Here is a 25,265-nt window from a genome sequence, read left to right on the forward strand (position 1 = left end):
GCCCTCCTAAACCCCACAAAGCAAACTGGACACACACGCAGGCCCATAAAAGGAGCAAAGTTAAAGCAAAAGGCCCCACACGAGGAGCAAACACGCTGTCATATGTGTGCAGAAAAATGGTCTCATATGGAGAGATCTGCAAAGAGGAAGCAGAAGGAGAGCCGGTGCCTTTTGATTATTTGCACTTGTTTGATGTCCCCACAAAAAAGGACAGAAAGGAGACGTGTTTAACTTCTAGAAGAGAGCATCATGCTGTGTCCGAGCCATACGACCACTATCACTAAACCCCACTCAGCCTGCCGCTTGTTAGACAGAGCACTGGAAAATCAATATATCTTTGAATGGAGGTCACAGGGGTGACTGCTTTGGGAAAAGTGACAGATTTGCTCTCTTTTGCTCTCTAAGCCCACCCCCCTCCTCCTCCGGACCCCATTCGTAGGCTCGACAATGGCGACAATTTTCGGCTCTGCAGTGCTGAAACTGTTGGGGTCTCGGGCCTGCAGTCGCACAGCCACGGCCTGAAAATGGCCGACCAAAGGGGGGCAGTTATGGGCTTTGATAGGGGTGAAGTGGAGGGGGTCTCTGCTTAAGAAGATTTTTGACCCCCCGGGAGGAGACGTGGTCAAAGAGCGTCCGTGTTCTTTGATGTGTCACAAAAATTAATTCGCTCTCGGCTCGCAGAAAACACAGACAGGAAGAGCACTCAGCGCATGAGATCACTCGTAACCGTTGTGTCTTCTCTGTCCGATACTGTATCGCTCACACTGAGTGGACACAAACAGGAACAAAGAACAGTAATGAAAAGCGAATGAATCAATATCCCTTCTACCAAATAAGATGAAATTGAGGATTGCTTCAGACTTGTTGATTGCAAAATCTTATTTTTTAACCCTCAGCCTCTGTTGAGACTTACTTTTTGTTTGAGACTCAAATTATAAAAAATAACCTCTTATTTTCTCTCTTAATTGTTTTAACGTGTTCCTCTAACCTGGTCAAGTAACAGAAATTATTGAAGCTTTTTTTTTATTTCTAAAAAGAATTAAGCTATAATATGTGTAGACACATATTTTGAGGAATATTCACTGCATTAATTCATGTTTTATGTCTTTGAAATATTTATAAAACATTTTATTTTTATTTATTAAAAATTTATCAAATTTTTAATGGAGCATGATTAAAGCATTGTCAAGTTGAAAATTTGTTTACAAATTTGTTTAAAAAAAGGATCAACCTTGAATAGGTACTTATTTACTTGCTTATTTTTCATATTTTAAGCCATTAGCACTTAGTCTTAAGTGGTCTCAAACAACACGTGGGTCAATACATTTAAATAAATTTATTTTTTGTATTTAAAACTCTTACCATTTTTTATATTTGGGTGTTTTCAATTCTTTTCAATAAATGAAGTTAAAAAACCTGAAATACAAGGGTGCTAAAATGCTAACAACTCTGGTTCAATGATAGCCTGAGAAGCATATGGCTCAATTACAGCACCGCACTGGGTGACAGGATAATATGGCCATAGATCCATGATCACAAAATGAAAGGAAGAGTAAAAAGGAAGAGGGAAAGAGAGACAGAGAATGAGGGAGGGAGTGGAGAAGAAGAGGAGAGGTCCATTTGTAATGTATACTACAGGAGGCATTGATGATTGCAATTATCAAATAGCTGTTTTAAAAGGCCATTGATTGGTGTCATTAACTCAGCGAGTGTTTACTGATTGCTGCCTGCGCACGATCACTCATGCTGGGCGCTCGCGCATCTGTTCTGATTAGCCCTGAAGAGGAGTGGGCCATCAAAGGAAGGATATAAGCTCACACACGTCCAGCTGGCAGTGAGCGTGTGGACACACACACGCAGAATTAGCACACACACAAATTAATAAAACACACGCATGCGCACACATAGCCAGAATTCTCAGACGCATAGTGGCTGGCATACGAAACGCTTATCTACTCAGGTCTGATGTATTCAATTATGTCAAAAGCCTTGTTAGAACACAACTGAGAACGGCGGCGTAACCCATCGTGATAGGAGAGGGGGGAGGGAGTTCTTAAGTGCCTATTTTAACTGTTTTCTCCCAGGCTGCCTGGCTACCAGCCCACCCCCAAAACGGCCCTTTTTATTGGCATGTAAAAGCCCAGCTTCATGGGCCTGGCCAGACAGACCAGCCTGACAACTGCAGGAGCGTTTCAGCTTCCTGACCACCCCGCATTCTGGCCCTTTCACTAACCACACACCGCCACAGCTACCAGCTGCCACGGTGCTCTTATCAGTGGGCCGCCTCCCTGTCACCACAACAAACAAGCCCCTACTGCCACCACACAACCACCCACAGAGAAAGAGAGGGGGAAGAAAATGAAAGCGCTAGAGAGGGAGAGAACAGGTAAGACAAACGCTGCCCGAAAGATGAAAATGCAACCTTTGCAAGCAGTAAACAGAGGCAGGAGGACAACAAGGCAACTTCACTGTCTGTGACATCCCACAATCCTGTTCATGCAATTTGGCGGTTGGTAGAACAAATAAAAATGGTGTCTTGATGAGTTGAAATGAGTAAATTTACTTAAATTTCAGACGGATGATAGTTTCTACAAAATTTTAAATGTTCAGTTTTATTGTCTGTAATCTATTGTTAACATAGATAGATAGATAGATAGATAGATAGAATGAACGACAGACAGACAGACAGACAGACAGACAGACAGACAGACAGACAGACAGACAGACAGACAGACAGACAGACAGACAGACAGACAGACAGACAGACAGACAGACAGACAGACAGACAGACAGACAGACAGACAGACAGACAGACAGACAGACAGACAGACAGACAGACAGACAGACAGACAGACAGACAGACAGACAGACAGACAGACAGACAGACAGACAGACAGACAGACAGACAGATAGATAGATAGATAGATAGATAGATAGAATGAACGACAGACAGATAGAATGAACGACAGACAGATTAGATAGATAGATAGATAGATAGATAGATAGATAGATAGACTGTGCAGTGAGGTAGCAGCTGTTTTAGGTTAGAGACACCAAAGAAAAAAGAGGAAATAGGAATTAATCTAAGGGGGACTAAATGGACAGTGTGACCATGACAATCGAAACAAAAGACATATATTTGTTTCATGATTTCTTCTCACCCTCCTCCCACATCTCTTTCGTTCCCAACCACGTCTTTCCAAATAAAAACCCCCTTCCACGTGTCACTTCAAAAACAACAATGCGGTCACACCTGAGAGGGAACGAAAGATACACTCTCACTTTCTCCAGCACAGCTGTAGCTTAACACGGCCTCTGAAATGCAACCGCAGCGACAGACGCGAAAGTCGACGGCGCACAGACAGTCAGGCGCAGTGACAGGCATTGAATTTAAATATGAGCTAGCTGCTGCGAGAGGATGCACAATTAGAATGCAGGATTGGATCAATAAGTGTGCTGACAGATGGATTACTAAGGTAAATAGATGATACATGCTGCTAAATAATTAATCAGGCCCCTACGAGCGCCTGGACAGATAGTGATGGGAAGAAGGTACAAAATGGCAACACTTTCTAATGTGCGTGGACTATTGGCATTCTGGAGGAGCGTGCGTGTCTCCATGTAGATTCTCCTGAGCCGCCTTTCCGCCTCAGGTCTCACCGACCGGTAATGAGCAATGATCACACACACGCGGCCCTCTCAGAAGCAATAAAGCAGAGCTGGAAGCTTCGTTAGCACCCGAAAACAAGCTACAAACTGCTACAGGTGTAAGGGCTTACGGCGCGCCTCTAGCTTATGCTAATGTTCGGAAGAAAGCCCAGCTTACATTAAAGACATTTCTCATGCAAGATGTCGCTATGGATGCTGTTGTTTTAATCCGCGACAGTCGTCTGAAACTCCCAGAAAGCCCCCCAACGCATCCCACTCGGTAATCACTCGTGTTCAATAATTCACATTTAAGGGATGCAATAAATATATATAATATGTGTGTCCTTTAGCCAAGCTGGCTTTTTGGAAACAAGTCTGTCACAGAAGACTGCACCCGCACACGAAGTGGAGATTAGATTACTGGGGGAAACAGTGAGGAGGGGTGAAGGAAGAGAGGGAGAAGGATAAAGAGGTGGTGGTTGCGAACGGGCAGGCGGGCTGGGTCTGCTGTGCTCTGGGTGGTGAACCTGTTAGTGAGAGTGAAGTTTCATCCCCTACCTCTTTAAGGGACTCTGGGGGACAGGGCTTTTCAGCACATCTGCATTAGTCCAGGATGGGGAGGAGGGGAGTTTGAGTCTGATCTAAGGGCTGTTCCTGGTTGCCGGTGGCCCGGAACTAAACTCAGGGTTGACGGACGGCCCGCTGTGGTACCATGACCGGCTCCCTGACCCCGGGTGCATGAGCAGAACAGATACTAATGCCAGCTGTGCGGTTCTACAGGACTCAGTGGACCGCTTTCGGCTTGCTTTTATAGCAAAGTGTGACATCACCACAAGGCCCACATCCAGGCCATGGGAACAAGCCTGACCTAAATCCTGGGTGCATGTGTGTGCTTGAAAGAACCCCCATACAGCTGCATGTACACATCTGCCAAGAGCTTGAATCTATGAATGGAAATCATTTAGGTCACGATGCATACTAACAGTCTTTTAAACCACAAATAAATCACAAGTAATATGCAATTTCATAACAAACAAGTGTGTTTGTAAGCTACTGTATATTCATGAGGATTGTGCTGCGGTGTAAGACCTTCACGTTCTACGTCAATTCACTCTGATCCCAGCTGTTTGTCTGCAGAGGATGCATGCTCTCATCTCATTTCCCCTGTTCATTTCCCTAACAGTGGCTCCAGCGGTCCGCACACACCAGCCTGTGTCCAATTCAAGTGGGCCTGCCAACAAAGCTCAGGCAGGAAGCGCTAATCCTTGATCTGCATCATGCCGCAACAATGGCTCGGCCCGGCACTCCCTCACACCGCACAGAGCAGTGCAGCCATGGCCTGCTGCACTGATACCTGCTGTCTTTTGCCAAGAGTAACCAGAGGAGAGAGCAAGACGGATCACACACTTTGCTCTTCTGATCTGCAAATAAGTAATTCTCATCACTCTCAAACAGAGATGAAACCTAAATCCCCTAAGGTTGGTTGCAAGCAAATGTTTGTTATAAAGCCGCCCAGTTTTATTGCTCTGTTAAGCAATTGTGAAGAAACAGAGAGACAGAATGGTAGATAGAAGTTCGGATAGATAGAATAATAGATAGATAGAATTATAGATAGAATGATAGAATGATAGATAGAACGATAAATAGAATGATAGAACGATAGAACTATCGTTCGATGATAGTTAGATAGATAGATAGATAGATAGATAGATAGATGGATGGATGGATGGATGGATGGATGGATGGATGGATAGATACAGGCACGTGCACACATAGACATCAAAGGGGGCTTGAGCACCTGCCCTTTTTCTTCCTCGAGAGAAAGTGCCCTTATTTATTTGGAGCTTTTTTTAAATAAATGAATATATGTGTGCGTGTGTGTGTGTGTTTCTGTTTGCGCACAGCTGTCCCTGTCAAACAAATAAAAAATCTAAATAACAGGTCGGGTCAGGTCAGGAAATGTTGAGATCCTGTCGAGTTCCGATGCCTTTCTCCCCTCCGCGCAGGCGCGCAGCACAGCAGTGTAGCACACATTCTGATCAGCACATCACAGTCACAGACATGCAGTCTAGTAGGTTAGACCAGTGCACGTTCTTTCACTGCATTATTCAGTTTATTAAAATGCATTTAGAATGATCACAAAATTCAAGATATGGGGGCAGAAATGTATATATTTATTTCATTTCATATAGTTAATCAGTATCACGCGAAGACTTACATTTTTTCCACCAAAACGCAGCATGATTACAAATGTGACATTGATTTTATACAGCAGTTCAATATTTTAAATTCACATTTAAAGTATCTTTTCATTTTAAAAAAATAATACAAATTTCAAATATAAGTATTCAACGTTTTATGCATTTGTAACTGCATTTTAAATGCATTCATGTCCTGCATTAAACAGTGTGTAAATGCATCTAAATGCCCCTTTTAATGCAGATTCTGTGTTTTCTCTGCATTGCAAAGATAAACTTTGTCAATACTGATTTCATTTGCTTGGTAACAGCCCAAATGACTTATTATTCTAATTGACTGATTCAATTTAAGAATTTGACTGAAAAGATGATGCACACTTTTAGAAAAAAATGGTTTTATAAAGGTAAAAATGCCCATAAAAGGTAAAAATCTATTTAAACTTATTGGAAAAGATTAATTTCTATCACTGCTGTGAACTGATCACCACACAGAATAGATAGATAGATAGATAGATAGATAGATAGATAGGCAACATGAGAGGACAAGCATTTTAACATCTGGATAAGCACAGACGAGTGGCTGCTCTGCAGCCTAATTATTAGAACACTCTTACTTAAATTAACCTCGCCACTAGACCGTGACAGAGAGAGGGAGGGAGCAGGAACCAGAGCAGGAGGACAGATAAGGGAGGGAGGGAGAGACAGAAGTAGGGTTCTTTTTTCCCTGGGATGACAATGTTGATCTCCTTAACTCTTCACCTGCCGGAGACGAGCGACAATACTGCCGGCTTGAGAAAAGAAGAAGCCTAAAAACGTTTCTCTCCAACTCCAACCATTTTTCATTGTTCGGTAATAACAGATTTCCATTATTATGATGTATCCTGGTGCATTTGCCACTTCTGCTGCAACTGTTTCCCAAAGTTTTCAATACATCTAAAAGAAAAACACACACAAACATGCCACTGACATCTGCTCTGACAAAAAAAGAGGTAAAAAAAAACAACAACTGTGTTTTAACAGCTGTCAGTGCACACTGCTCTTCAGAGCTTTTGAAAGGGAAAAGACGGCGGAATAACTATACACTCTGACAGATCTGTGCAGCCCAATCGAAAAACATGAAAACAAGAATCAATCACGCAGACTGAGTAGGGAGTGAGGAGAAAGAGAGAGCAGGAGAATGAAAAAGAGACAGAGAAAGAGCACCGGCAAATAATTAAAGGCTCAAACCCAGTGGCTGACTGGCAACTACAAAGCCAGAGAGCGACAGGGAGACACAATGCAAAAATAACCATGCTTGCTAAAAATCTCGGCGCAACTGCTCAGGAGCCGTGTAAATTAGAGGACGAGTCCCTGCCAGGTTTGCCACTGTAACAATATATCCTCGTGACTGATGCTCTGACGCGTTCGGGAGGACACGGGAGAATCTTTTAACATGTGTTGATGTGTGCTATAATCTGTGCTATATATCGACCCGAGCTGAAATCATTTGAAGTTCAGAACAAGTGTGTGGAAGCTCCACGGGGAAGGACGGGCGGTCGGCGGCCCTGCTATAAGACCGTCTCGCTGCTGGGGTGGTGGGGGTTAAGCACGGAGCTGCCAGCCACCCGGTTCCCCATAAATCAGCGGGGATTTATGGAGACAGGCCCACATGGCTCACGGGCTGGTCACGTCAGGAAGGAAGCCCGTGTGGCTGCGCTCTGTTGTCTTAAGGATTTTTTCCCTTTTATTTCAGCTGCTCAGGAAGGCAGCTGCAGTCTGCGTTTCAGCTCATGGCACTGCTGATTGCTCATCCCCTGCCTTTTATAATTTTTTTTCTTTCTTTCATCTCGCTCTCCCTCATTCCTTGCCTTCTCTCCTTCTAAGACTACGTCTCATGTCTTATTTTTTCTGTGGCTCACACATTTTCCCTCTGGATGTGAAGCTGGGATAGCTGTCCTGGGTCAGGTTCACTGCTCGGCTCTGCCGTGCTAATGTGTGCAGGGAGAAGGCAAACAAACATGCTCCAGATGTAACACATTCACACTGGGAAATGAACACACACACAAATCAAATGCTAGAGACAAAATTCCATAGTGACTAATTTCTGCCAAATTAATACAGTTAGTCATTCATAATAATGAATTATAATAATAAAGATCCAATTAATATTAGATCATAGGACCCATTGGACTATAATCATTTTTTTCATATATTATATTTGATATAATTGAAAAATGTAAGGAAAATTAAATTAAAAAAAAAAATCATGTAACACATTCTATATATACACACAAAACAGGGTCACAGGGGAAAATATTTTTGTGTATAAATATAGCTGCTTTGGCAATAGTATATGTAAAACAATCATGCAAATACAATATAGTCATTTCAAATGTAATTGAAATACATGAATATTTATTAGTGCTGTCAAACGATTAATCGCAATTAATCGCATCCAAAGTAAAAGTTTTTGTTTACATAATATATGTGTGTATACTGTGTATATTTATTATGTATATATAAATACAAACACATGCCTGTGTATATATTTAAGAAAAATATGTTGTTTATATATTAAATATATTTTGATATAATATAAAATATAAGAATATAAATATATAAATGTATATACATGTCAATATTTTCAAAATATATACTGTATGTGTGTGTATTTATATATCCATAATAAATATACACAGTACACATACATATACTACGTAAACAAAAACTTTTATTTTGGATGCGATTAATCGTTTGACAGCACTAATATATAAATGAAATTGCCATTTTTGTTGTTCAGATTTTTTATTTATTTAACATTTTATATTAAAAATGATATATACAAAAAACAACGTAACCAGATTTTATTTGTGTATGTATAGAGGCACTGGCAATATGTAAAACAATCACTGCAATACTATGCAGTACTTTCAAGTGTAAATTAGTGAGAAATATGGTTAAAAATAGTTTTTGGACACATTCCATTCACATGTTGTTCTCCTTTCCATTCAAAAATAATGAAAATGTCATGCTGTGAAGCTCTAGATGTGACATGTTGTAACTCTTGAGGAACTCTATCTGCAGGAATTGTCATGATAGGACTGTATCTTGCCGAGGTTTCCCGCTCACTAGCATAGAGGCTAAGAATCACACCGGCTGCAGTACAGTGCAGATTTGGGGCTTAATGCCAGAGAGGACAGGGCTCCTGAAGTGACAGCCAGTAGCACGCCAGTCAAGGGGAACCCAATTTAAGTCTCTTCTACAACACTGCTGGAAATTAAATTGCATTAGAGCCCTTGGTGGGCCTAAAGTTTAATCTAATTAGATTCAGCTTCAAAAGAGAGGAGGAGAAGGAGAGAGGCAGAGAGTGAAAAGGCAAAACTGTCTCCCACTCTCCAAATCATTGTATTTGTAAAAAACAACATGGTTTTTCTTCACAGAGAGAAGGCTGAGGCTTTCCTATCCCTTCCACCACCCTAATCCCCTCTCATTTCAGCAAGAGAAGCTGCTGCTCTTATCTGATAGTATGAATGTCAGATTACAGTCCATTGAGGGACTTGGATTATACCTGGATTGGCCCTCGAGAGCCGCTATCTGCGCTTAATCTGAGTCGAGGGTGAAGGTGTTATAATCCCTCTAGCCGAACGGACCGGCACTGTATCGTTGCTTCCTGTGCTGCTGCCGGTTCAAAAGCGCTACGGTGGATGTCTTAGAGAGCGCTCTCAAACGAGACCCCCTCAGAGGAGAAATTCTAGACGAGATACTGGACACAGTTTCCTCTAGTCTGTCTCTCTTCCTCCCTCACACTCCTGCTTTCCTCTCTCGTTTCTTGTTTGTTGTCATTCACGCTCCTCCCAGCCTGCATGCTGCTGTTTTTATCGGATCAGTCTCAGCTCGCTGCCCTTGTCTCTCATCTGTTCGATCAAGGGTGCTTCCATCTCTTCCTCTCTTTCTGTATCCCTCTCTCGCTCTTTACCCTGCTGTTGGGCCTCCCTGTTGCACTACTATAGCTCTCCCAAAAAGAGTGAATGGGAGGGAAAGAATTTGAAATTTGTAAAAAATCTAAAAAATTTAGGATTTGAGTGAGAGTGCACACAAAAAAATGAGGACAAATGCTATAACGGACAGTGCTTCTGAGAGAGAGAGGAATTAAAAAAGAAAGATCTGCAGACAGAGGCATAAACCAATAAATAGACAAGAAAGCCAGATAAAATGAACAGGAAAAAAGGTCCCATTTAATATATAACATAAGTTAATGGAGCATTATATTATTTTACAGCATTTATTCATCTTTGTTAATGTTAGTTAATAAAAATACAATTAGTTCATAGTGCCTTAACTAATGTTAATTCAGCTTTTGATTTAAAACATGTATTAGTTAATGTCACATCAAGTAATACTAATAAATGCTGTTGAAGAATTGTTCATTTTTAGTTCAAGTCAACTAATGTAGTTAAGTATTAGAAAACATGGAACTTTATAGAAAAGAGTTACCAGAAAACAGAGAACAAATACAAACAAAACAAAACAAAAAATAATAAAATAAAATAAAAATAGTTGGCACCTAGCAAGACCTGCAACTGCATTTACAATCTCTGAATTTACTAAAAAAAAAAAACACTTATTTGTGTGTTTATTAATTATTGTTAAATAATTTTAATAATAATTTTAAAATTAATTTCATTAATGTGTGTCTCATAACATAACAAATATTCTTCTCAAATCAGATTAATTTAGAAAAACAATTACTTCTTTTCACTAGTAAATATCTTGAGAATGAAAGCGGATAAGAAAGAGATTGTAGAACTCTGTGTGTGTACCTATGTTTTCACTGGGACTTCTAATGTATTTGAGTAAGAGTGGTCAGGTTAGATTACTACAGTAATGCCACTGGGCTTCCATTCAGCAGAGGTCTTATGAATCTGTGCACACATTTCCTCACCTCCCAAACGCACACATACACACTCATTCACACACACTCTCGCCCAAGAGAAACCTCCATTTCATTTATGAGTTTTATCTGTGGAATTTATCTGCTCTGTAAGACCGGTAGGGCACACTCTCTAAACATTCCCCAGCAGTTTGACTTGTGAAGCGGGACACACTTTCTACATTATAGGGATAACATATCACGACAAGAAATGTATAAGTTAAGCACTGTTACACACACTCATATATATATTGTGTGTGTGTGTGTGTGTATATATATATATATATATATACTGTATATATATTCATTGCTCTTTGGATTAATTTAAATGGTTATCTTTATTGGTTATCTTCAATTGTTTTTTAATCAGTTCATTATTTTAAATGTTTTTCTAAAATCACTTTAGATTATTTTAGTTTAATTAACTATAAGTCTAACCTATTATATGTTTACATAAAAAGAGACAGCAAAATAATCAATATGTGAAACAAAACAAAATTTCTCAAACAAATGTGTGTTAGTGTGGCTCCACAAAAAATCAATTTTGTGATCTAAAAGTAGTAGTAGACTCTTAAGTATTTTAGTTATTTGTACAGATGTAACACAGTTAGTGGACAGTAATAGTGCACTTCATTTGAAAAAAAAAAAGAGTGTACTCACAGCGTTCAATGCGATCCTCCGGACTGGACGAGGTTTCTCGGTCTGACAGCAGGCCTGACACTGCGAAGATCTTCTTCCCTGCATCTTCCACGGCTTTGAGAGCACTAGGCGAGCTGGAGGGGATCTGAGCACCGCCAAAGTCATACTCTTTCCCTTCTGCGTCCGAGTAGCGCAGGTGCGGAGAGGCCTCAGCCTCCAGGCAGCCCTTTAGCCGCTTGGCTGGGGTGAAGGCGGACTGGTATCCACCTCCCACTCCATCACGGTCCTCCAGAGGAGAAGCGAAGGGCCGGAAGGCCCCAACGCCGCTGTGGTTGAGCATGCTTATGGGGGAGCAGTCCAGATTTGGTGGGGCAAACTGATGATGGAGGTGTAGGAGGGAAGGAGGGAAGTCCCTGTTTGGGAAGCCTGGTGGTACAGCGCCCTGCCGGTGGTACATGGAGGCAAACGTGTAGGAACCATTGTTGAAGGGGAGGTGAATGTCCTTCTCCACAGAAACTGGCACGCCGAACGGGCGAGGCTGCTGGCAGGGGATGGAGGCATCGCGGCTGGCCTCCGCCGTTGATGCTAGCACCATTAGCGCCGGGGATGCTAACGGGTTGGGCAGGTAGGAGGAGCTCTCCATTTTAAAAGCTGCCCGGTGCAAGTCCATTTTGGAGACTGGGCTGTGGTTGGGCGGAGTGGGGGTTAGGGGCGAGAGCAGAGGGGTATGGGGGAGGAGTGGAGAGAAGAGAGACGGGGTAAACGGTATGGGCAGAGTGGTGCAAACTTTTGCGCTGTCGACTTTCTGGCAGAATCGTGGGTCGCTCTCACTGGCAGCTCATCCTCGACGGTCCTCCACCTGAAGAAAGTTGAACAGAGGAGGAGTTAAACCACTTAAAAACACTCCGAAACTCTTGCCTACTTTTCCCTTTCTGAAATAGAAAGTTTCCCCCCGCAGATCTGAGGTTCAGATCACATATAAGCCTCTTACTCCATCTCCCTGTCTGCGGAGCAGAACGGCGTCTGAGGCAGATAAGAGCCGTGCGCTGATCAGATAAGAGCGCGGCCCTGCTCGTGTGAACACCCTGGTCCTCTGCCTCCGATGGGATTCTCATACTGATATCATATCAGCCTGCCATCTGCACAGGAAATTTGAATGAATGAATAAATTAGCCGCACTTCACCCTTTGACCCCTGCTGCAGCCAAACAGCCTGAGAAGAAGCCCTGGAGGATAACATTCACTGATTGGCAAAAGTGTGAGTGGGTTTAATGAGAAGCGTTTTAGTGTCTATTTGTGCGCGTGTGCGTCTGTCCGTCATCGCCAATCCCTTGAGGGTGACCCGAAAGTGATCTATTACAAGTTAAATGGACATTTAACATACATGAAATTCAGAAATTATTGTACTGCTCAAACTGCTCACTCAAATCAAAACAAATCAAAATTACTCTGTTTAACAGCGTTAAAATTCTTTCTTTTTATCATTGACCATTATTGAAAAGGGGTTAAAATGGGTATAAGAAGATTACTTTTTGATTTTGAATATTAGTTATTTGAGGACATAAAAGTGAACTACACTACTGTTCAAAAGTTTGAGGTCAATAATTTTTTTTTTAAATAAATGAATAGTTTTATTCAGCAAGCATGCATTAATCTAATTAAAACTGACATCAAAGTCATGTATAATGTCGCAAAAGATTTCTATTTCAAATAAATGCTGTTCTTTTGAACTTTCTATTATTTCAAAAAATCAGGGAAAAATGTATCATGGTTTACACAAAAATATTAAGTAATATTTTCAGCATTAATAATAACAAGAAATGTTTGTTGAGAAGCAAATCAGCATATTAAAATAATTTTTTAAGGATCACGTGACACTGAAAACTGGAGTAATGGCTGATAAAAAATTCAGCTTTGCCATCATAGGAATAAATTACATTTTTAAATACAGCAAAATAGAAACCAGTTACTTTAAATTGTAATAATATTTCACAACATTTAAAAAATATATATATTTTTGATTTAATAAATGCAGCCTTGGTGAGCATAAGAATCTTCCTTTATAATCATTAAAAAAAATGTATACTAACCGCAAACTTTTAAACGGTAATGCACGTTGTGAGATGTCACGTGTGTACGGAAAACAGAATTTAATCTGTGCAACTGGAGAGCAGGTCCTCTTATTCAGAGTAATTCAAATAGATGGGCCTTTAGACTTGTGTCACGGTGAGGCCATTTCAAATGCCACACAGAATATCAAACTGCATCAAAGAAACTCCTGGGGAATTTATCAGGGCATTTTTACAGATATCAGCTGTCGAGAACACTCATTCGAATCAATTTTAAAACTCGATCTCCACACACACACTCTGCGGCCCAGTAAAAAGAGCTTTACATTATCACATACATGGCAGGGGAATGTGTGCCGTTTCCTGTCTGTTGAAAATGGGTTACACTACACCGCTTGATGCTGGCGAGAAGCCCAAGAATCGCATTACGTTCCATCTTCTCACTCGGCCTAGCTGGGAAAATAGCACCTTGAAAATTTACCAATATCAAAAGCCCCCTCTTTTTTTCCACTCGCACACTCATCAGGGCCTCGTCTCTGTATCGAATCTCTCCCCTCGGATAACCTCTAAAAAATGAGTGCGGGTGGGTGTTGATAGCAAGGTAATACAGTGATAAGTACCTGGATATTTCAATTTTATTATCATTACCATCAGCGCAGTCAGGCAGTGTGAAACTGACAATCCAATAAAAGGACACAGGATATCCCCCCAATGGCGCACCAGAGAGAGAGAAAGAGGGGGCATGACTAGGTTGAGTGTTGTACAGATGTGCTAATCATTTCTGTGGCTGCGGCCGGTCTGCCTGGTGCCCCAGCTACACACACGCACAAAAGCATGCACAAACTGAGAGCCCAGTGTCCCAGAGCAACCAAAGAGAGCAGTGAGTCAGCCTGACACACACTGACACGCCAAAGAGTGTAAGGGATTTCATGCTAATTGCTGCTCCAAATTAAGCCATGCCAATGATTTCTCACGCTTTTTTAACTTTCACTGAGCAGCTTCCAGCGGTGTCAAAAAATATGATGTGGTGTGAAGGCTGTTATGTGTGCAGCTGCTAAAATGGAGAGCCCTCAAACGACGTCGCAGGAAATGACACTGGCGCAGTACGAAGCACATTTTAACTACTTTGCTCTTGAAAACTTCCCAAACGCCTTTGTCTGAAGGGTCTCAGCAGCACTCTAGCACTCGTTACGTTTTTTAATCACCCTGGAGGGTAAACTTATGTTTATCCACAACAGACTTCTTAAGCATCCACTCGAAATGGCTGCCGCCACTGACACAAACACGCCACTCCAGTCTCCCCTCGGCTTGTCAATCAGGGAAGCAGCGTTAAATATTTGCGGTGAGGAGGGTAAAAGGTGCCGCGCGGAATGCCCAGGCTGCACTTGCTCGGCAGAGGACGGCTCACTTAGTATTCCGCAAGGAAGCGCTTTTGGACCAGAGGACAGTCGATATTATTGAAAATACAGTCATTCACCGTCGGCTGGCCTGCAACTTAGGACCACGCAGATAATATATCCTGCTGAATTAGAATCAAAGCCCTTGTGATATGAAATCTTCCTCGGAACAATTCAATAATGTGCAGCAGCTGCGGTATGAGACATAAAAAAATGAACGCCCGCATCCCGAAGACGTGAAAGTGAGATTTAATGACAGACTGAGAATGCAGTGAAGGATAATGACACTTGGACATACAGCTAACTAAATCAATAATGATAGTACAAGCTGTGTCTCAACACTCCAGTTCACTATCAACAAATAAATTCCCCACAGTGTATGACACACAATAAAACCCAGCAATAAATAGTGGTAATCAATCACTGCTTTATTGGATCTTATCGCCTGCATAAGTATACCAAGGGCCTGCCTCTAAACTTTCGCAACTTTTTTTTTCCCCCCAGACAAAATTTGCACGATTTACTCTAGGCGTAGAAAACGTGCCACTCGGCATGAGCTGTCAGAATAAGTGAGGATTTGCTTTTCAAATAAAGCTTTGCGGCGGGCACCGGGGAACATTGATTCATTGTGAACAAAATGATTTTCAAAGTTTCCTGTCCTGCCTGCCCTATTCATTTCAGGGGCTGATGGACTGTTTGTCTCATCCCACCCACCTGAGCCAACTAATTCCTCACTAAGCCCAGATTATTTGCAAGGTGTCTGGATCCTCTGCGCTCAGAGCCTGGACTGGACTGCAAAGAAGCCGAGGCGACAGCAAACCACCCACCCACCTCACCGCCCTTACAGTTGTCCACTGCTGCCCGCCACTGTGTACCGAGACAAGACAGAGAGAGAAAGAGAAAGAGAGATTTTACACTGTTTTGATTTTGCCTAGTTTGAGCACACTGTTTGCCAACCAGGGGCTCATCAATAATAGATAACGAAGCACAATGCGAGAGCAGTCTGCCACTAAACCGCCTGAACATGTTGGCTGGCCTGTCTTATAAAACACAAGATTAATTTAACTAGCACGGTTGGCCTCTTATTCCAAGAGTTAGAAAACAGAATCAATGAACTTGTGCATAAAAAAATTAATGCATTTTCTCGCTGTAAGAATAAAACACAATAACTAATGTAAAAGGCATGTATATGCATTTCTAAACTGGTGGGAAGAGCTGTGTCTCACTCCTAGACTAATGTTCAGTGGGAAGATACCAAGCAACATTCAGACAAGCAGAGAGATATAGGACTCTTATTGATCCCAGGCAAATGCACGGGTAATGCCTTGTGAGAGAGGGTGTAAAATTAACTTATTCTACAGCTCTAAAACTCACATCTAAATAATGGACAGCTAGGTAAATCAAAAAAATAACAAACTACAAAAACTAGCATAGCCAATGAATCTTCAGTCAGCTCAGCTCTAAACAGAAATCTCTATGACTTTAACATGCATTTTTGTTTGTTTGCCATAAGTTTTATATTTATTCACACAGGACTTGTTTGTTGCACTATTATATATATATACTATTTAAATTGTAAAAATTGAAAATCTGTGTTATTTGAAAGAGTGCATGCTCAGCCAACGCCCCGTTGAGTGTCACCGCAATGACTGAGACAAAATAAATACAGTTTATCATAAGGTCAATGCGCGGCAATTTATTCTAATTAAATTATCGTTAATATAGTAGTTATCAATTTAATTTAGCAATTTAATAATTCATATAAGTAAAAAAAAAAGACATGATAAAAACATCAGCAATGAGCAAAACTGTAAGCATTAAAAGCAATTAAATATAAATAAAAACCACAATATCTTAACTCTTAATAAGAAAGAAACTATATATAGTTACAGCATACAATCTAGTAAAAGAGGACGAAAGCGATAACCAGTGCTCAAAAAAAAAAAAAAAAACCTTCGAGAAGCAGCAAATTTTATTTAATTAAATTAGCGTTGATATGGTAGTTATCAATTTAATTTAATAATTAAATTAATTAAAGTTAAAAAGACATGATAAAAAAACATCAGCAATCAGCAAAACTACAAGCATTAAAAGCAATTAAATATAAAAACAAAAACAAAAAAGACAAACTATATATAGTTATAGCATACAAACTAGTAAAAGAGGACGAGAGCGATCATCAGTATTCAAAAACCTTCGAGCAGCAGTAGATTTTATTCAAAGGCTTTGCTTCGGGTGGGGCGCTTTACCTAACAAACAAAGTATCTCACTCACCATAAAATTTCAAATGTTCCGCCTCGGCACTAAATAAAAAGGTACATGAATAGGCGTGTCTGCACGTTTCGAAACATAATGGAAGGGGACATGGTGAAGTTAGGCAATCCAAGGACTACACCTGATTATTTTCATCTTTATACAACCGTCCAAAGGCTTGTCACGCACGCGCATCTTAAATATTTCTCGAGAAATTCAAAAGAATCCTTTAAGGACCACGACCTTTCCCTGTGCTCAAACTGTGGTATTATTTGTAGATTATTTTAATTACCATACCATGCCACCATCTGCATGACAAATGAGCTTTCGGTGAAGTGTTTATTAGCACGTGAAAACATAAACATGCACGAGGGTACGAGTTAACGGGGTTAATTCTAGTTTAATTCGTTGGGAAACGGCACGCTTGTCGATAACATGGAATAGACAAAAGGCCAATCAAGCCGGTGCATTTGAGAAATGCGTGCTTCATTTACTTTCAGCGCGCGGTGTCGGATGGATTTTTCTTTTGAATCCAGACCAGAAAGACCTTCTCAGTCAAATATCATTGTAAGTTAGAGCCGCAGAACTTCTTGTTGTCTCCGTCCTCGCTGCCTGTGTGGAAGGATGCTCTCCTCTCCTCCTAATTGTTAACAAGAATGAAAACGTTTGATTGCGCTTGCTCTTTTTTAATGCTACAAATCCAGATTAAAATAACTCTGGCCATTGATCCGGCCACTGGAATCGACATTAATTTTAGTTCACTTCTCACTTTGCACGGGGATCAATGAGAAGCAATAACAACTGACATCGGCGCTGAAAAGGACAGAGCAATACCATGCCACCATCTGCATGACAAATGAGCTTTCGGTGAAGTGTTTATTAGCACGTGAAAACATAAACATGCACGAGGGCGGGTGGGTACGAGTTAACGGGGTTAATTCTAGTTTAATTCGTTGGGAAACAGCACGCTTGTCGATAACATGGAATAGACAAAAGGCCAATCAAGCCGCTGCATTTGAGAAATGCGTGCTTCATTTACTTTCAGTGCGCGGTTTCGGATGGAATTTTCTTATGAATCCAGACCAGAAAGACTTTCTCAGTCACATATTATTGTAAGTTAGAGCCGCAGAACTTCTTGCTGTCGCCATCCTCGCTGTCTGTGGGGAAGGATGCTCTCTCTCCTCTCCTTCTAATTGTTAACAAGAATGAAAACGTTTGATTGCGCTTGCTCTTTTTTAATGCTACAAATCCAGATTAAAATAACTCTGGCCATTGATCCGGCCACTGGAATCGACATTAATTTTAGTTCACTTCTCACTTTGCACGGGGATCAATGAGAAGCAATAGCAACTGACATCGGCGCTGAAAAGGACAGAACAGAAAACGCAGGGCTGAAAATCGAAACGCTGACGAATAAATCATCTGCTACTTTTCTTCCATCCTCTTCCATCTTTGCATCTACTTTTCTTCCATCCTGCTGTCTCATTGGGACTCGAACCGAGCTATTGTGTTAAATAATTCGGGGCAAATAAATAAATAAACTCACACGTTTATGGGATGAAAACTTTAAATCAGCTAGAATGAATAGAAATGCGATGTTGAAGTTTTGGATGCAGGAGCGCAACAGGGTGCAGTGATTTAATTCGGTTAATTTGCTTTTATTCATAATTTTGGATAAAAACGGATTAAAAAACATACAAATAAATTTGAGACTATTTAAGAAATCTAAATGTTTCAACAGATGTTTTGCATAATCCTCCGTGTATAATTACAATGAAAATTAATTTTAAAATAATTCAAATGAACACTGAAGTCAATATAGTGGATTTCACAAGGCTCCGTATCTCACTGTCCCTTACTTATATTTATCATATACTTTAATTTAACATTCTCAAGTGATTTTGGCCCTGCTCGTTTCAGTACAAATATCAATTAACACACTTATCTTAAAAGACACTGTAATCTTTGAGGACCATAATTTCATTATGTAATGCTATTTCCGAGATTCAAAAACATAAACATGATGCTATTATTTAAATATCTATGTAATCATCAAACACGGCCAAATGAAATATTAGTGTAATAATAAAGATTTATGACTAAAAATCTACAATTAAATATCGAGCAAATTAAGCGTGTAATGGTGAAAAATGATTCGGCCAGTCTAAATGAAAGCGCGTAAATAAAGCACGTTCCTGTCCTGCAGGCTATAACCTTTTAAAAATAAACAACGAATAAAATCATTTAATATAGATTTGGGAGTACCAGATATTGTTTTTTGTTGTTTTTGTAAATATAAAATATAAATTTATAAATAATAAACCGAGTCAATTGCAATATAGGCTATTCACAGTTGTAAAGTGCAAAATAGTTTCATATTTACTGCACAAGGCCGTTAAATAATACTGGAATAAAATAATGAGCTAATAAACTCCCTCTTACAAATGAAAATTCACAAATGAAATATGTTAAATTAATGAGGCTATTTACTTAACAACGAATGTATTCTGTCACCCTAAATATAAATAATTGATGTGACTGTGAAGAAGAAAAAGACTAAGGAGAATTACAAGCTGTTTAGACGTAGCTCTGTCCTAGCACTGAAAATATTAAATAGATTGAACAGACCTATTAATGTAAACAAACTATTACGCAAAAATGCACCTTTTAAGTGGTAGAATTGAAGACAAGTGTTTGTTTGCTTTTCTAAAATTTATTTTTGTTGTTAAAATAGATTAAAAACAATGCTGTTGTTAAAAAACAGGCTACAAATAATGCGTTAGTAGAATTATTCAAATTATTGCAAACTGCAAATAATCAAAAATAATAATCTAAGCAAGCAACGCGAGAATGTTTTTGTAACATTGTGGAGAATATACATTAAAAGAATAAGTCGTAGATAACAAGTCTTAGGCTGAGAGCTTTGCTCAGAATTTTCCTTGGAAATTCTATTAACAACTCATGAGCACAGCGGAAACACTCCCGTATGTGTTGTGTAAATTGTAGTGACCCATAGTAAACAGGTGTTTCCTTGCACCTTGTTTCCTTACTGAACGGATTCGATCCCGTTATAAATGCTATCCAACTAACTGCTCCGAGTAGGCCTATAGTTTTCTTATTTAACAACCATTGTGGACAGATTCGTTTAAAACTAAACATTTCTTTTTCAATTAACACATGTGCACTTACAGAGAAGAAAAATAAAGAGTGCAACGCAGGCCAACAGTCTATTGTGGCTTGAGAACAAAATATAAATTATCCGCAACATTGGTCTCGAGCGCATTAATTCCCGCTCTGATTACAGACTCTAAATGGAGAGGACTATAAATGGAACAGTAAAATCTTCACTCACAGGAGCAGTTCTCACGTCCACTATACCAGTCACAAATTAGTTGGGAGCGTAACTAAACTACTCAAGCAGTTGGTTTAAAAGCCCGGTCTGCACTGACAACGTTTAGTTATTAAAGGTTAACCCACTAAACATCACACACAAGCATGTTATACTCGTGGGTGGCCGCAGACACGCGCACATCATTACGGGTCTCATTATAACAAGTTCCCCTTTAGTTCCATCAACCAAAAACACTAGTATTTCATTGACCTGTCTAATTTCCCACGACACTAGAAAGCGCTTGTGCAAGAGAGCAACTAGAAAATGAGAGTTTATATGAACCGGCATTTTTGAAACGTTACGCCGTGATACACAAGATTGTTTAGGGTCCTAATGATTTATTTGTTAATAATATGTAGACATCTTTTAAGCGTAATAAGTGTTTCTCACATTCTCAGAAGTATGGCATTCCAGTCAGTTAACCAGAGGTCAGTTTCTGCAAACTTTAACACCAGGAACTGATGTTAAAGTCGAAGCAAAGTTAGCTGCTGAAATGTTTTAGGAGTTCAGTAACACTTCCACAATAAAAGCGAAGGTGCTCCATAAAGAGTCACTAAAATTATTGCCGCAATCAAGCCATTACGCGCGAGCGAAACATGGTATCTGATAGGAGATCTATTGATATGAAATGATAAAGTTGCGCATCATCACCTTAACTTAATTTCCACACAACAAAAAGCAAACAACAACAATAACAAATGCTGTGCTATCCCGGAGCAAGACACAGCCACGTTAGGGTGCGTTAAATCAGGCTCGAGGTCACTCATTAAACAGTCAGATAAAACTAGATTTCTTCACAGAAACAACATTAGACGCGTTCCCACGGGATCATAAAAACAATCGCTGTCAAGACATTCAGAGCACTTACGTTGTTTAAAAAAATCCCTTTGGAAGATTTAGCTGTCCTTTTATCCCCACAACTGAAACTTTTCGAAACAGGCGAGCGAAGATCACCGCGAAGCATGAGAAGCAAAGTAGAGTCGCACCTCGAGGAAAGAACGCGAGACGGTCGCCGCGCGTCAGACAGTTTCCCGGGTCGTGTCGTGCGTTGAGAGTTGTATCAGTTGCATGTACCGATGAGAACGAGTCTGCGTTCAGTAGCAAAGTAGAGACGATAGGCAGAGATTTGCTCAGAGGTGGAAACAGTGTTGGAGGTGCAGTGCTGCCGCTCAGCGCCAGGTTCGCTCATTGACTGACATTCATTCTCTCCTCCTCGAGCGCTGAGGACCCTGACCCCCCTTCTCCACGCTCCCGTGGGGGATCTCAGAGGCTGTTTTGTGAGCACGGAATGAATTATCGTCTCTCCTCACCATTTAGAAGACCTGGAAAATGAAGTCCACGGCAAAACAAAAGATGTTTCAACAATGCGCCAGGTCTTTACAGAAATAGGTAAGTGTGCAGCGTCCCATCGCGCGCACCGGGTTGCTCGCGAGTTTATCTTCAGCTATTTTTAGTCCATATAAGTGTTTTTACATGCTGTAAAAAGTAATTCTAGACTACTTGTTGCTTATTTTTGCACATGCCTGCTACTGAAGTTGAATAAGTACGACGAATTCCTCTTGAGAACATTTGTCAGTCTGCAAAAAAACGGAAAACATGCGTTTTACTCGTTTGTTTTTTTTAATTAAACAAAATGAAAGCGAACATATATAAGCTGCTGTGATATTATTTCTACAGCTTTACTTAAACTAAATGACAGTATATTAGTAAACATGTTCAAACAGTAACAGACTCATATGATTCGACACCACGCAGAAATCCACCTGCTGGACGGAGATGGAATTACACTTTGATTCAGCTTAGGGTAGAGAGAGCTAATATAAAACGCAAGTTTACAAATGTCTCGCTTTGTAAATAATGCGGTATTTTATTTCATTTTTTATAAGAAGTCAGTAAAGCAAGTTTGTTGTGTGTTCCCAGACCAGAGTAATAGGAGGGACTGCAATGTTGGGGTGATGGGAGGGCAGTAGCCATACATATGTGCATTACTGCATTACATTAGCACTCTCTTGTATTGCTAATGACCTCCGTTAAAGCATCAGTGAAACAGAGGAGGAAAAAGCCCATCCATGTCCAAGGTCCCTTTCCATTCAAAATCAAATTTCAGGCCTCAGTCTCTTAACATGTCTCTAAATGGACTGGTGTGGATTGGTGAAGTGCTTTGATGACAGCTCTTTTTACCAGGCTTAAGCACAAATCCTCTCCTCCATTTCCAGAGCCCCTTGATTCGATTGAAATTATTTTACATTCTCTCTGGACTGTATCAAATAACAAAACATATTACTATGACTTGATTGAATCCATTACAAGCAAAGCTGGGTCATTTATAAATCTACACTTCAGTCGATATAAAAGTTGAGGTAGCCAGAGAGCTTCATCCGAGTGTAAATGATCCGCTTTCTATTTATGATATAGAGGCATCCTACTTTCAGTGACCAATGCAGAAAATGTTTGAACTTAGATAAAAGATATTAACAGCTTAATCAAGTGTTTTTGTTTTCAAATATACTTAATGTTGTTAATCTGGCCTGATAAGTGCTCTGTTTATTGCTTTCAGTTCTCGTTTGTCATTCTTGCCACGTCCATGTGAACACAGAAGAGGAGTAAAAATCATCACCATTCAAAAGGGAAGTTAAACATCACACGTTAATTTAATGTTGAGTGATTTTGACTTCTCAGATGTCCCTTTAATGCAGAGCACAGTGATAATTGAGGAACCCGTGTTGAGGCAGGGTGGCCGCAGTAATAACAGAGACATCTCTTCAACACACCAGTCAGGTCTTAATTATTACCTTTACAACTGTGGTCGCAGTGAAACGGGTACCAGAGGACCTATAGCGAGATGTCCCGCACAATGGAGCCTCGGCACAGATTCCTCATTAGCATATGTCAGCCATGTGCTTCAGATGGCTATTCATTTCTGTCACTTAGCACTTGGAAGTGCTCATGCTAAGAGCTGGTAAATTAAATGCTGTATTCCTGGACTGTAACCTAAGATTACGCCGTTGTCACTGAGCCTGTCTCCGCGAGTAGATTACTTTTTTAAAATAATTTTAAAAAAGGAATGTAATGGACAAGCGAAATGGGGCTGCTGTAGAAATGACTGACAGTTACAATATGAATGAACTTTTCTTTTCACCTGACAAAAACAAACATTACACCCAGTCTGATATGAAAATTAAAGGGATAGTTCACTCAAAAATGAAAATTCTGTCATCGTTTACTCACCCTCATGTCGTTCCAAACCTATATGACTGACTGATTTCTGTGAAATACAAAATAAGATATTTTAAAGAACACTGGGGTCCAGTGTTTTTTACTTTCATTATATGAACAAAAACATTTTCAAAATATATTTTTTCACTTTCGGGTGAACTATCCCTTTAAACACCATTCAGTAGATACAAGTATAAATAGGATTCAGTAATTAGATGTTTTATCCAGTCTGATATGAAATTGAAGGGGATAGTTCACCAAAAAATAAAATTCTGTAATAATTTACTCACCTTTATGTCGTTCCAAACCTGTATGGCTTTCTTCTGTCAAAGATAAAAGAAGACATTTTAATATCTTCTAATAGTTTTTTTTAAATCTTTCATTGTATGAACCAAAACATTAAGATATTCCTCAAAATATCTTCTTTTTTATTTTCATTTTTTGGGTGAACTAGCCCTTTAAAACACTTCTAAGTAGAAACGAGTATAAATTAGAAGCAAAGATAGAAATGGCAGATGAATATGTCACACTGAGATTCCTGCAAAAAACAAAAAAAAACAGTCATTACATTTCTCTTTCACTCTTTTTCTCAACCATTTCCTGTACTCTAGGTGTCAAGAAGAAGATTTACCCCACCAAGAAAACTGATGCGGGCCGCTTGGCTTTTTTTTTTTAACCAAAATTACACAAGGCCTCTCTTCTTATCTAAATCTGAACCCGAGGACACCCATCACTCTCAATGGATCTATTGCGACGACTCTATACACACATGCACAAACACACACAAAAGAACAGAGAGAGTGAAAGACAGAGGGGGAGAGCGAGCGCGTAAGCATTCATACTGTAGACAGTGCTACATGATCAAAGGCGACGGGGAGAGAAGGGGAAACGAGAGCTCTAAAAATGGTTCTGCAGCTGATTCTGTGAGTCCTGGCAGTCACTCTCTCCAAATACACACACACACACACGCACGCTCGGCGCTTTCATATTTAACTAAAGGCAGGGCCCGGCGTGTGTCACACTCCAACAGGGGGACACGCAGCTTTCGCTCGTTTGAGGAGCGGAGGCTTTGTTTCCTCTTGGTGGTGTGGCACCGAGTACCTGGGGGAGATTGTTTCTCAGGAAACAGCATCAGGAATGAAGGGAAAGTGAGACAATGCAAGCAGGGAAACCCGATTGCTCTCAAGTTTCTCAGAGACTCCGCTCCAGAATATGGTGCTATAACTCCCCTACATAAAATCAATGATTTGTTTAATTTAGACAGAGCTCGTAAATGTGCTAATTTCAGAGACAGCCTACAAATCTAGAGGGCCTTGTTATCCCATTTGCTGCTCCATTAGTTGGGAAATGATACAGCCCAGCGTTGTTAAGAAACTGAACGTTCGGTCTGGGCCATTCAATGAAGGAAATAAGTGACATTGCTCTGATTGTCAATGAAAAAACAGAATGCACACCAGCTGATGTCATAAACACAAATTTACATCAGATGACTGTTTATTAAAAAGACAGCAAGTTCATATATTTCCATACAGGCCTGGCTGTGATC

The 25,265-nt window shown here is 40.3% G+C and overlaps 1 protein-coding gene across 3 annotated transcripts in view; it reads right to left on the reverse strand.

The window, feature by feature from the left end:
* Positions 1-21,679, reverse strand: part of LOC107739829 (E3 ubiquitin-protein ligase RNF220-like) — a 134,868-nt gene extending 113,189 nt beyond the window's left edge. For all 3 annotated transcript variants that reach the window (XM_016552040.1, XM_016552039.1, XM_016552038.1), the window contains exons 1-2: positions 21,372-21,679; positions 11,416-12,253 (exon numbers count right to left, since the gene is read on the reverse strand). In XM_016552040.1, coding sequence (XP_016407526.1) covers positions 11,416-12,064 — 649 coding nt within the window. In that variant the 5' untranslated portion in view covers positions 12,065-12,253; positions 21,372-21,679. The remainder of the gene's footprint in view (positions 1-11,415; positions 12,254-21,371) is intronic.
* Between the last annotated feature and the right edge of the window lie 3,586 nt (positions 21,680-25,265).

This window comes from Sinocyclocheilus rhinocerous, unplaced genomic scaffold, assembly GCF_001515625.1.
Source record: "Sinocyclocheilus rhinocerous isolate Xijiao unplaced genomic scaffold, SAMN03320098_v1.1 scaffold1276, whole genome shotgun sequence".
Classification (NCBI taxonomy): Eukaryota; Metazoa; Chordata; class Actinopteri; order Cypriniformes; family Cyprinidae; genus Sinocyclocheilus; species Sinocyclocheilus rhinocerous.